The following is a 13,662-nucleotide window of genomic DNA, read 5'->3' on the forward strand; positions in this document are numbered from 1 at the left end:
TAAATAAATATTTATATACATATCAGAATGACTTAGTGGAAAAGAAGGAAATGTATAACAAAAGGGTTTGTTGTTTTTTCATTTTACCAAAAAGCCCTTTTTCCAATTTCAAGTCACTTTCCCATACACATCCACACATTCACCGATACATCCACCAAATGCAATGCAAATTGCAATGTTTTCTGTATTGTCTGAATGCAGTTTTTTTTTTCTGGCTGAAAGGTCATTACAGTCAAAAAAAAAAAAAAAAGTGAATAGAACGTACATTCAAATAATCATCATCATCCCACCATCTATCTGAGCAATTCACAGTGGTTAATAAATTCGAATGCTGCTGCACTGCCGATTGGCCGCTACAGCGCCCCGTAGTTGATGACGTCACCCGCCTAACGCTTGACGTTATCCGTATCCGATGAGATGAAGTCAAGTTTCGCGCCGGAAGATAACGGCTGGGAGTAAAAATTGCGATTTCAGCATTGGAGATCCTCTAAGTCCTACTTATCACCAATCGTATAGTATTCCTAATTTTATATTTATTTTCAGGGTGGAAATTGCGGTGGCAGAGAAGTATAAACTTAGCATTTATTTTTTGCCAAACACACCTGTTTCAGCCCATACACTTCCTATGTTGTTAGCTGGTGAGGTAACGTAACGTTACTGTGGGTGCTAAAATAACTTAGCCGTTGATAAGATTCAATTTAGAATTAACGTGTATTTATTTGTTTCTTTCTGGAGGAATTCGTAGAGGGTTATCAAAAGTCATGGCCTAGAGAACATAACGTCATGAGAATAAATGATACTTCTCTGCCAACGGCTCAAGAAGGCAATCGGCTCCAGAAAAAAAAAAAAATACCTGTGGAGTTTGAATTTGGTCGAAATTGGTGAAAGAAAGAGCCGTATCAATGGGCTTGCCTTTACAGTTGCAGGAAATGTCTTTCAAATAGTAAACATTAACGTTAGGGCATTACTATTTTGATTAAGTGATTGTAATTGGTTTTTTTTTTCTTTATATAACCTCTTTCTAGAATTACCTCAAATGAAAAGTTACCTCACCATTATTGCTCAAAAAGGTAAGTTCCTCTGATTTTGCTTTTTAAAATTGTTTCTCTAGCAGAGCTGTAGAGACTTGTGATGTTGGGCTGATTGATAGTGTTAATTATTTGATTTAAGTTATTTGCACTTTAATTTATTGAAGATAATAACTTTTATTTTTCTTCTATGAACAAGACTGGAAGGAGTCCTGTTGAGGATTTAGATTCCTCCTCTTTTGAAAAGTGCAACCGGTGAGTAACCCCCTTGAATTTTTATTTATTTATTAATAAATATCCCCATCCCGACACCCTATCCTCCTCCTCCTCTCCTTTAAGAACATTTAGGGCAATTATTAATTTGTTTCATATTATTATTTTGTGTAATATTATTATTTTGTTTCTTTATCATTAATCTGCATTCATACATAAAAACATATAAACTATTGGGAAGCTAAGCATAAGAATCAATATGAAACAATGCCAATAAATGAATAAATTATTTTTCAGATTGAAGTTATAAAGGGCTCTGGGGTGTTTTGCCAGGCAGAAGTGTGGAAAGCAGCCCTCCTTGCCACCTCTGCTACTGCCATGGTGTGGAATCTGCTGCTGGGCACATTTGATCTGGAGACTTTGCTAAAAAACAACCTGAATGGTACAAAACATTCTCCTAATCTCTTCTGTCCATAAAAAACAATTAATATTCTGTGGAATAAATTATGTTTGTGTGCGGGCATACCATCGCTTTTTTACTTGCCATTTTTGTATTTCCTTGCACCTCAAGAAAATGTGATGTGTATATAAAAAAAGTATTGCTTTCACAAGCTTCATTTTAACCCCCTTTTATAATAATTTTGAAATTTTACTTTAAGGTGGGAAGCCAACCAGAGGGGATGGGGAGCAGCTGGTCGCCCTTGACCAAATTAAAAAGGCATCATTATTGGTGAGTAAATGTATAAAAGTTTTGTTTTCCCTTCTCAACGCATTAGGATTTTATAAGTTCACCACTTTAACCATAGCCTACTTGTATCAATGTTTATTAGGCATCAATTGAGACTGTATAAGGGATTATTGTTACTATATCTACTTGGAACCTATAATACTAATTCATCGCTTGCTCAGTTCTTGATCCTAACTTTCCTTTTCTTAAGCCACGTTTCAGATTTTTCAGAATCTTCAGAATCTTCCAATTGACATGTTTACATGACGCATTTTTTAAAATGATCAACCTTTTATCAAAAAATATGTGTCCGATCACATCTGTACTGTAAGCACTTTGGGTTCCTGATGAAGTACTATATTCTTCTTCTTCTTCTTCTTATTATTATTATTATTATTATTATAGTGTCTTATTATTTTTGTCTTCTCTAGATGCTACATTGAAGAAGTGGCCGTCAGCCAGCCGAGGGGAGATGGGCACGTCTATCAATTCAAAGCTCATGGAGCTGAGAAGGTCAAAAAGATTTTTTTGTCTTATTTTTGTTTTTGTACTATTTGATCTTAAGTAAATAAATAATCTAAATGCATACATTTTGGACTATTATTTATGTTGCCTAGTAGCTATGGATTTTAATAATTATTCTAATATAGGTAAACATGTTGGTGCATGTATAAATGCACCTATATGTGCACATATATGCGTACATACATATACATATGAAGAGTTCAGATGCAAAAGCCTCTAAATGCCATTTGAAATTTTCTTCTTTAATGATGATTTTTATCAAACTTGTATATTTAAGTTCAGTGATTTCACTTAAATGGCAATGATAATTACCTATTAATTGTTATTTAAGTGAAATTACTGAACTTAAATATACAAGTTTGATAAAAATCATCATTAAAGAAGAAAATTTCAAATGGCATTTAGAGGCTTTTGCATCTGAACTCTTCATATATAGGTACATGTATGCATGTATACATGCACCTATATGTGTACATATATGTGTGCATACATGTACCTATATAGGTGCGTATATATGTGTACATATATGCACGTATATATGTACATATATGTGCATATATGTACATATAATATAGGAAAACGGCCAATTTTATATATGTCACATATATTAAAAACATATATCAAAACCTATATTAAAACATATATGTTTATATAGGTTTTTTCCATGTCTTGAATCACTGTCACATGCACAAGCTTAGAGCAATATTGTAAGTAACTAATACATTTTTAACTAGCAGAATAATAATGCATCACGATACACATAGTTGACTGCTTGTATGTTGTGAGAAATGTGTGTGATCTGTGTTATGTACTTGTATACATGCCCCTTGTGAAATTAATAAAGTTGATAAAAAAAGTCAAGTAAATAGTCTCACTTTTAGTTACGTCTTAACTATTATAATATTTCGAAGGGCAAAAACATGAACTTTAACCATTGGTTTTACTTTTTCAATCAGCTGTCAATTCAGCGCGAGCAGTAGCATAGCATTAGTACCTCAGCTCCACCCGCATCTCGCCTCTTTGCCCATTTTAATTGATCCTGTTAGGGACGAGAGGTGACGCACTGCCAAGATTGCGACGGCCAGGCCCGCCCACTTTAGGCTTCAAAAACGCTCTTCAGAAACCTACGGGTGACGTCACGGACACTACGTCCATATTTTTTTACAGTCTATGCACAGAACCAGGAAACAGGAAGACTTTGAGAAAGAGAAACTAAAGTGCAGTCGAGCTGTTGTGTGTTTGTGTGTCTCATGCAGTAAAATGGCAGAAGCCAGAATTTCAGTGGATCAGAATGAGTTCCTGTGTCCAGTGTGTCTGGATCTCCTGAAGGATCCAGTGACCATCCACTGTGGACACAGTTACTGTAAGATCTGTATTACAGACTGCTGGGATCAGGAGGACGAGAAGAGAGTCTACAGCTGCCCTCAGTGCAGACAGACCTTCAGTTCAAGACCTGCTTTAGCTAAAAACACCATGCTGGCTGAACTGGTGGAGAAACTGAAGAAGACTACACTTCCTGCTGACTGTTACGCTGGAGCTGGAGATGTGCAGTGTGACGTCTGTACTGGAAGAAAACACAAAGCCGTCAAGTCCTGTCTGGTGTGTCTGATCTCTTACTGTCAAAGTCACCTTGAACAACATGAGAGTTGGTTTAAAGGAAAGAGACACAATCTGACTGACGCCACTGGACGACTGCAGGAGATGATCTGCCAAACACATGATAAACTCCTCGAGGTTTTCTGCCGCACTGACCAGAAGTGTATATGTGTGCTGTGTTCGATGGACGAACATAAAAACCACGACACTGTATCAGCTGCAGCGCAGAGGACAGAGAAACAGGTATGAAACTAGACACTGATGAAATAATGTTGACACTATTTGACTTTTATGATGCTTATGCTTGCAGTGTGAAACAGAACTTCTGCTTCATGTAAATTCATGTTCAATGGTGGTAAAACTGATCCATCATCCCTTCAGGAGTTTGAACTTCCAGCCATTGGTTATTAATTCTCCTGTCACTGGATTCAACTCTTCTCATGATGATATAGTGAGAGTGTAAAGTGCATCTCTGTTATTGGTTTGTGCTGCAGAAGCAGCTGAAGGAGACGCAGAGGTCGTTCCAGCAGAGGATCCAGCAGAGAGAGAAAGATCTTCAGCAGCTGAGAGAGGCTGTAGAGTCTCATAAGGTGAGTCTGGAGAAGAAGAGAAGTTTGAGAAGTCTCAGTCAGGACTCACTGAAGCTCACTGTGTGATTGTGATGTGTGTCCTAACAGCGCTCTGCACACACAGCAGTGGAGGACAGCGAGAGGATCTTCACTGAGCTCATCCGCTCCATTGAGAGAAGCCGCTCTGAGGCGACACAGCGGATCAGAGATCAGGAAAAGACTGCAGTGAGTCGAGCTGAAGAACGACTGGAGCGACTGGAGCAGGAGATCAATGATCTGAGGAGGAGAGAGGCTGAGCTGGAGCAGCTTTCACACACACAGGATCACATACGGTTCCTGCAGGTAACACAGATCCAGAAGAACAGGATCATAGTGGACAAGAGCAAGAGACTCAGAGAAACATTTGATGAGAGCAGAATGAGCCTCTGACTGAAGTGTTGATCTGTGTGTTCGGTTATGATATAATCATCAGTCAGACTCTCATCTGATCATCTTCACTCACATCTCAACTTTTTCCTGATATCACATATAATGGGGAAATCAGTGAACTTGATGATAGTTTGAGTAATATTCATCAAAGTTGCATCAGATGATCTTCAAACTTACCAGAATTGACAGTATTTTCATAATTGTTTGCCTTTAACATGTTGAATCTTCATCTCTAATGTGACATAATGAATATGAGAAGACTGAAGCTGATGGATTGAGGAGAGTTACTGCAGATCATCAAGAGCCGCACACATCTGACAGTAGAGCCGGTTATTGATGAAGTGTGGAGGTGATGAGCTTTGATTTGTGTTTTCTGTAGAGTTTCCAGTCTCTCTCAGCTCCTCCTGAATCTACAGACGTCAATGACAATCCCTTCAGTTCTCTCTCCTCTTTTGATGGCGTGAGAGAATCTGTCCGTCAGCTGAGAGACAGACTGGAGGATTTCTGCAAAGAGAAGAAGATCTCTGACAGAGGTAAAGTCCTGGAGATCCTGCTCTCAGAAATGATCCTCCATCATCTCAGATCATGCCAGAGAAGATCATATTAGAAATGTCTTAGGAACGGATGCAGGGATCATTTTCTCTAGACATGATAATCACACTCTTCATGTCTGTTATTTCCACAGTCACTCTCTCCAACATTGTTCCCAGGACCAGGAACGACTTCCTACAATGTAAGTCACTAAGAAAACCAGCAGAAAACTCTCTGAGTGTGTTCATGTTCTTCCTGGAGAAGTGGAAGAAAACATGACAGAAGAGTTTTATAGTTGATCATGGAAATGATGATTTGCACACGATATCTGCTAAACTGAGACACTGATGATATATTGAACATAAAGAGTTCAGCTGCACTGAAAAATATATAACGTTGATTCACCTGAAAAAAATTAAGGTAATAATTCACACAAAGTATTTTTAACTTGATTCGCTATAAATTGTTTGAACTTATTATTTCGCTGGCCAAGGAAAAAAAATATATATTTATAGTAAACTGCACTCAGATTTATACAAATTTAAAACATATACAAATGTCATTTATAGAGCATAGTGCACAAATCTGTACAGTCTTCTGTTTCAGATGAATATCACATTATTATTATTAATATTATTGTTTATTTTATTTATTTATGGTTATTAGTCTCATTTAAACCACAACACATTCCTTGTTTGTTTGCACACACCTGAAATAAAGCTCATTCTGATATTGAGACACTGCTGATATATTGAACATGAAGAGTTTAGATCGATTAATAGATCAGACAGATTCATAATTCCTGATTCTGATGTGTTTTATCTCCATCAGATTCCCATCAGCTCAATCTGGATCTGAACACAGTGAATAAACACCTCAGTCTGTCTGAGAGGAACAGAGTGATTACTTACACTTCTGTTTTCCTACAGCCTCAGTCGTATCCTGATCATCCAGACAGATTTGAAGGATATAATGCTCAGGTGTTGTGTAGAGAGAGTGTGTGTGGACGCTGTTACTGGGAGATTGAGTGGAGTGGTGATGTGTGTATATCAGTGTCATATAAGAGCATCAGCAGGAAGGGATCGGATAATGAGTGTGTGTTTGGATATAATGATCAGTCCTGGAGTTTGATCTGCTCTTCCTCCAGTTACTCATTCAGACACAATAACATACAGACTGAACTCCCTGTAAAGCCCATCAGCAGGAGAACAGGAGTGTGTGTGGATAACAGAGTAGGAGTGTGTGTGGATCACAGTGCAGGAACTCTGTCCTTCTACAGCGTCTCTGACACACTGATCCTCATACACACAGTCCAGACCACATTCACTCAGCCGCTCTATCCTGGGTTTAGGGTTTTTGGTGGATCAGTGAAACTGTGTTGATGAATCAGAATACACTGTAGAGAGATTCTACCCATAATGCTTTGAGCTGCATGATAAATCATAAACACTGAGATGTTATAGAGTCTCTAACTTTCTCTTTATTACATTAATAACATGTTCAGATTATGGTTGAGTAATTTTAACAGTATATTGTATATCTTAATCAATAGAATATTAAACTGAATATATAAATAAATTGATCGTCCAGCTGCACAGGTTTTCATAATTATTGCAGATAATATAACAAATTAATAATTATTGATAGGCCTACTTCTTAAAAGGGCTTTGTGTTTCATTTATTAGGCTATAGTCTACCATCAATAATAGAACAAAATAATGAATTAACTAAAACAAATTGAATTAATAAATAAATAAAATTTGACAAAAATGTTTTTCTGTCTTCATTATTGCAACATGTCAAAAGACATCTCTCTCTCTCTCTCTCTCTCTCTCTCTCTCTCTCTCTCTCTCTCTCTCTCTCTAATAACTGCATTAATAACTGCATAAAGCCGGGGACACACTCTTTTATGTATGAATCATGTTCGGTTATATTCATATTATATTTGTATATTTTTGTTGCAGTGGAGTTTTATTGCATGAGTGTGTAGCGGCGAGGTCGTGGCGATGCGAAGTCGTGACGAGCTCATCCAGATCACAACATTTCACCAACTCTTTCTCCACAGATACGAGCATTAAGTGCTCAGTCTCTCATCACACATTGTGGTTCTCAGATAAGTTTTTACTTGTTTAAGGACAGAAAGAAAGCGTTCGCTGAAAGCTGTTGTGATCGGCAGGATCAGTGCGGACTGGAATAGTTTTATTAACTCACTGTAAGCCACAGGTAGAGACTGCAACTGAATGAAATCTGACAGAATAGTGTTGTCATTGGTTGGTTTTTCATCACAGTTAAAAAAAAAATCCTTGCAGAGCTGATGTGGGACTCAAGGATGACTTCATCAACATGTGCGTAGAAATCCGCAGTTTTCACCGAATCCATGAAGAAATTTGGTGAGCTTTTGTCAAAGCTCTCTAGGGAGTGTAAAATGGCATCGTTGTCGCTGAACCGGTGACAGAATTCAGCAACTAAATCCAGTTCTTGACTCAATTACCCCTTTTCCACCCAAAAAGAACTGGTTCGGAACTGGTGCTGGTTCAAAGTTGGTTCGGAGTTGGTTCAACTGGCGAACCGCTTCAGAACCTGTTTGTTTTTCCACTGACTAGAGCGCCCAGGGAACGACGTCGGTACGTCACTGTGTACGTCGCCATACATCTTAGCTAGAAACGCTTGTGTGACAGATGGAAATAAGGCGTTGTATCAATAAGTCAGGATAAACAGTTGAGTAATAGTAATAGTTAACAAGTTCATAGTCAGGTAATGTTGCCATTCTTATAGAGTAATGAGATAGGATATGTTATGGTTAAAGTTGTTATTGTTTGTGGAAGCAGTTACTGTACAGTTACAGCACTTTTATTATTCTTTATCTTTCATGTGCAACATGTCATGTTAACAGCAGAAGCAGTAGTGGAAAAAACCATTGTAGTTACAGGAGACGCCAGTAGAGGGGGACGGTTGAATGAGATGACGGTGCAGCTCGCTTCTTCAGTCATTATACACTTGACCTGAGGAAAGATTGTGTCCGTGCATTTTTCATCCAACTATCTTAAAACTATTCCCCTTTTCAGGTACGAATCAATATATAATTTGTGATGTTGTTGACCAGTGTGTTATGTGAATGTGTGCATGTGTCGAATAGAGTGTTTTAAGCACAGTTGATTACATGACGACGAGTAAACTAGCCTTGGTGATGCTAATCGCGACCTCGTGGGCGAACGCGCGGCACTTAGTAATGTCAGTTATGCCGTGATACTGATCGTAGCTTGTGGTGAACACGATTATAAAAGATACTGAGTAGTATGTAAAGTAAAGGGTCGTGTGTTATTAGTATAATGGTGTTTTGTATTGCATTTGTATTGCCGTATTTAACCGGTAGTGAAAGTGTTAAATGCTTCAGACATTATTACTGATAAGAGATAATGGTTAGAATTGAATATAAAAATGTAATATTATTTTGTGTATGTAACTGTACTGACGTTGCATTTGTTGATATTGAGTCATTATACACTTGACCTGAGGAAAGATTGTGTCCGTGCATTTTTCATCCAACTATCTTAAAACTATTCCCCTTTTCAGGGCTTTTACACTTGCAAATACAACTTACTTTGGGATTATCTCTAACTCGTGTACCAAGAAAGCTTTAAAAACAATTGAAATATGTAATTTTTTAAATAATCTTTTCTGATAAGTTATGTACCCCTGTATTCCTTATTTGTTCTATATTGTGACTGTTTTCTTCTTTACGGAAGCCCTGAACTTGTCTTCAATTAAAAAAAATTACAAAAGTAGAAACGCTTGCGTTAACTTGAAAGCATAACAATTACAAAGGCGGACTCCATCGTGTTTCTGCAAATGTTTCTCTTGGCTTTGCGATCCTTTAATAATAAAAAGATGTTTTATTATTTTATTATTTTAAAAAGATGAGGTCAGAAAAGATGTTTAGAGTACATCTAAACCCGCCGCAGACCCCAACGTAAGCATGACGTGGTGAAAGAACAGTTCTAGTCCAGCAAAGAGTTGGTGCCGCTCTGGAACCAGTTCTCCTGGCCGCGAACCGGTTCTTTGTCAGTCGAAACACAAAGAACATGTTCGCGCACAGGCACCGGCTCCGAACCGGCTCTCAAAATGCTTTGGTGGAAAAGGGGCTAATGAGATGCGCACTCAGAAGTGAACACACTTTCTGTAGTCTTGCAGGTCGGGTCTTGGATGCTGTGTCTGTATACTCAGGGGAAATGCCCAGTGTGACTGCAAAGCTTTGTGCTTTTTCCAACACAGCCTTCCATTCATTGTGGGATCTGATGGTGTGAAGGTGCTCTTCGGTATTTGTTGTCTACAGAGCCAGGTTCCTCAAACCAGCAAATGCATGACACTAGGCCAACATCAGTTAGTAAACGTCAAAGTGAAGAAGCTGAAAGCACCAGTTAGGACACAGTCACAGACAGCCCAAACTCAGCTAGCGAATGCAGAAATAAAGTGAGAGGGAAGGAGATTTTTGGACAACTGATCCAGGATTATGGCCAGAGTAGTGTTAGGTGGTACCTGGTCAAACCCGGGTCTGGTTGCGCATGCATGCACGTAATTTTAAAGTTGCGTCCTCTTCATGAAAGCGCTGAGACAAGGCGACCGGCGGCGCTGCTGATGTGTGTCTGTGTATATTAAACTGCAAAACGAATAAATATGAACCCTGCATGTTCTGCTTCTCTCTGTTTGAATGAGCGGCGCAGACGCACGGTTTCATTTAATGTTACCTCACACACACACACACACACACACACTGAAGCACGAGTGACGCTCACGCTGTTTTCAGTCTCTGCCTCGCGATAGTTGTTGTCGTGGAGCGTCTAGTAGCCGCTCTGTAGAGGGGGGGTTATATCACAGTGTCTGGTTGTGTTTCCCTGGGTTGTCACTAGAGGTCCTCGTTCTCACGGTGTCTTTCACATTTGACTTCATTTCCCAGCATTCTGTCTGTCACTCATCAGTTCATTGCACTCAGCTGTTTCCCATCACATTGTTAGATATGTGTGTATATATTCCCTGTCTTTGTCATTATTCATTACAGAGTCCTTGTAATATGTCGCCAATTCTGAGGTCTGTGTTCCTGCTTGTTCCTGTTTTTGTTCTTGTTTTGATTGATGATTTTGGATTTTTGACCCCTGTCTGGATGACTATGATGTTTGATTGCCCTTATTATTAAATATACTGCAATTGGACCTTCTGTTTTCCGTGTGTGGTTTCGTGACACATGGGACAGTGAGTTGTCTCTGAAGATGCAAATAGGTGTACTTGTTCTTGACCGAATTTCTCCCATAGGAGCTTCACCACCTCTGGGGTGAGTCTCCATTCCCCGGGCCTCAGCCTCAACTTTATATATACTGCCCTGAGAAATTAATTTCCTTTGGGCACACAGTAGGATCTGGTGAGCCAGAGACCACCGATGTGATGTCCATGCGGACAAGCACGTGATGGCCCCTCAGGTGTGGGAGGAAATGTTTGAGAGCTTGAAACACCGCCATCATTTCTAGACGATTTATGTGCCAAGAAAGTAGATGGTCCTGCCCAGTGGTGGAGGAAGTACTGAATCTCAGTACTTAAGTAAAAGTACAAATATCGAGATAAATATTTACTTTAGTAAAAGTAGAATTAACACAATGACAACCATACTTAAGTAAAAAGTAAAAAGTACCTGATTTTAAATGTACTTTAAGTATTAAAAGTAAAAGTACTTGCATAACAATTTATTCTCTTAATGTCTATTTTCTAATGATTAATAAAACATTTAATTCTAAATCATTCAACCTATACTCCTATAATGATGTTCAATAATGATGGAAAAAAAATAGTTGTCACCATTTCTGAAACAAGCTTGCAATTAGGCAAGCTACGCATCATACTTATCCTTACTATATGTTAATAACTATGTTTGGCAGTAAACGCGATTAATTTATGGTGTTCTTCTGAACCTCTTGGCTTGCCATAATCCTAACCAAACGTATATCACACAAAGTGCGTTTCCTATGCACGTAAAAACAAATTTTCGCGTATAATTTGCACGATAAACACACTGCGTGCGAGACGCATTTAGTGTGATCGGGTTGATGTATCTATGGCAACCAAACGTCACTCACTGGTGAGACAAACGTGCAACGGACGGACGGTCAAATTACGTTTTTGGTACGGGAAAAACTGATCAGAAAATGTAACGAAAATGTAACAGAAGTTGTAGAAATCTAGTGGAGTAGAAAGTATAATAATTGCTGCAAAATGTAACGAAGTAAAAGTAAAAAGTATGCACTATTTATTTTACTTAAGTAAAGTAAAGATACGTGAAAAACAAAGTATTTGTACTTCGTTACATTCCACCACTGGTCCTGCCACAGACCTTGCGGCCTCAAAGGATGTCTATAAAAAACAAACTTGACGGGAGAATGTGCGCACCTTTAAGCAAACTTTGAGCCGTGCGTACGCACATTCTGGAGACAAAGGGAATTGGCGACACCCAAGGGGGTAATCCATCGACCGGAAGTTGAAGCCTCGCGGGAGCTGACATCTTGTAGCAGAACTTCACTTGCGTTAGCATTCCCATTGACTCCCATTCATTTTGGCATCACTTTGACAGCGAATAACTTTACATCTGAGGCGTTTGAAGACCCCGTTTGTCCTTTATTTATTTCTAAAGAAACACGACAATGTATAAAATGCTCCATTAACTTGTAGCTTTTGTTATGGCCCCGTAGAAGCAGTTTTAGTGAAAGTAGGCTAACGATTGCGTCATACCCACGCGACTCTCTGTCGCACAGTATAGAGATTACCGTATGGACAGGAGGAGAAGCTCGCGCGCAATCGGGAAAACGTGGAGGCAAAATGACAAAATAATTAATCAGAATACCTAGCAGAATTGTCTCCTTCTCCTAGCTCATGGACAGCTCCTACTCACACTCGCCGCCTCTGCATGTTTCGGACGGGAATGATTCAGATTTCTCATGCCACAGCACTAGAAGACAGACGGGTCACTCACGTCACATCTACGTAGTCAAGCTCTGTTTGAGTCTGCACGTCAGGGACGGAAGTGCTAAAAAATCACCAAAAACAGGCTTCAATCGTCTCAATGGAGTTCCAATGAGATCGCTCTGTCCATTTCTTTTACTGTCTATGGCGACACCAATGGTGAGCTGGAGTTAAATTTCTTTTTTTGTCACTTTTAGACCGAAAATCTAAAGAAAATTATAGCCTATAGGCTACAGAAAGATACTAGCCTACAAATATAATTTCACTCACCAAGCCTATCACTTGAAGCCAATTTTCATGCCTTCTTAAATGTCCGCGTCAGCGAGCGCATTGGACCGTTTAGTGAAACTGACGCACATATAGCCTATAATCTAACAGCAGATGAAGTAAAACCGTAAATCTTCATGAGTAATAAATACAGTGCATGTTCTCAATAACAGTTTAAATAAATGAAAGAATGATTTAAACTATGTTTTACTTCTGATATAAACATTTAGATTAAATATGCCAATCTCATTAATTGAGTTAAACACTTACATGAAATCATTACTGAGAAGTTATAAAAAAAAATATATTCAATAAATAGAAATAAATATTTGTTGTGGATGCAATGCTTTTGAACACTTTCCCTCTGGCATGCTGTGTTTTAATGTTTTAACTAGAGATAATTGCTAATCATGTCTATCTGTTTCCATTAAAAGTTGAATTAATTAAAAATACTATTTGGCCAGTGGAAAAGATTGAGAAAATCTTTCTGTGAAATGTATTTTACACTATTTGATTTATTCGCTCAAAAACAAGGCAAGGATATAGGCTACCAAAAAAAAATTGTGTTGTGACATCCTAACGTGTTGTTTCTTAACATGGTATCACGTGGATGAATAATCATATGCAAATGATATGCAGATGAGGATATGCATATTTAAACTAGGCGTTTAGCTCCATATATGGTTATGTTGAGACGCATGTGCGCACAATCTTCGGCTGACTAGGATTTATAAAGTGAATTCTGCGCAGGTCTGAATATTTTTTGGCTTTGGGG

The 13,662-nt window shown here is 38.5% G+C and overlaps 2 protein-coding genes and 1 long non-coding RNA gene across 3 annotated transcripts in view; all 3 read left to right on the forward strand.

Annotated features, from left to right (window-relative positions):
• Positions 1-13,662, forward strand: part of ptgfrna (prostaglandin F2 receptor inhibitor a) — a 121,840-nt gene that overhangs the window by 57,196 nt on the left and 50,982 nt on the right. The window lies entirely within an intron of this gene.
• LOC120492431 (uncharacterized) lies at positions 222-2,256 on the forward strand. The gene is made up of 5 exons (XR_005625448.2): positions 222-510; positions 1,026-1,070; positions 1,228-1,283; positions 1,539-1,683; positions 1,901-2,256. It is a non-coding gene; the product is annotated as an uncharacterized LOC120492431 (long non-coding RNA).
• On the forward strand, positions 3,726-7,241 carry LOC120475070 (E3 ubiquitin-protein ligase TRIM16). Its single transcript, XM_089132916.1, has 6 exons — positions 3,726-4,332; positions 4,584-4,679; positions 4,767-5,000; positions 5,467-5,620; positions 5,773-5,820; positions 6,450-7,241. Exons 1-6 carry the CDS (start codon positions 3,754-3,756, stop codon positions 6,998-7,000), a joined length of 1,662 nt encoding a protein of 553 aa, XP_088989042.1. The 5' UTR covers positions 3,726-3,753; the 3' UTR covers positions 7,001-7,241.

Source organism: Pimephales promelas, chromosome 7 (genome assembly GCF_988280905.1).
Source record: "Pimephales promelas chromosome 7, fPimPro1.hap1.1, whole genome shotgun sequence".
Classification (NCBI taxonomy): domain Eukaryota; kingdom Metazoa; phylum Chordata; class Actinopteri; order Cypriniformes; family Leuciscidae; genus Pimephales; species Pimephales promelas.

Excerpts from the sequence above, each read along its gene's own strand:
- LOC120475070 (XM_089132916.1), top strand. The coding sequence starts at position 3,754 with ATGGCAGAAGCCAGAATTTCAGTGGATCAGAATGAGTTCCTGTGTCCA. Across the intron at positions 4,333-4,583 it reads CGCAGAGGACAGAGAAACAG|AAGCAGCTGAAGGAGACGCA; the intron begins GTATGAAACTAG and ends TTTGTGCTGCAG. Across the intron at positions 5,621-5,772 it reads GAAGAAGATCTCTGACAGAG|TCACTCTCTCCAACATTGTT; the intron begins GTAAAGTCCTGG and ends TTATTTCCACAG.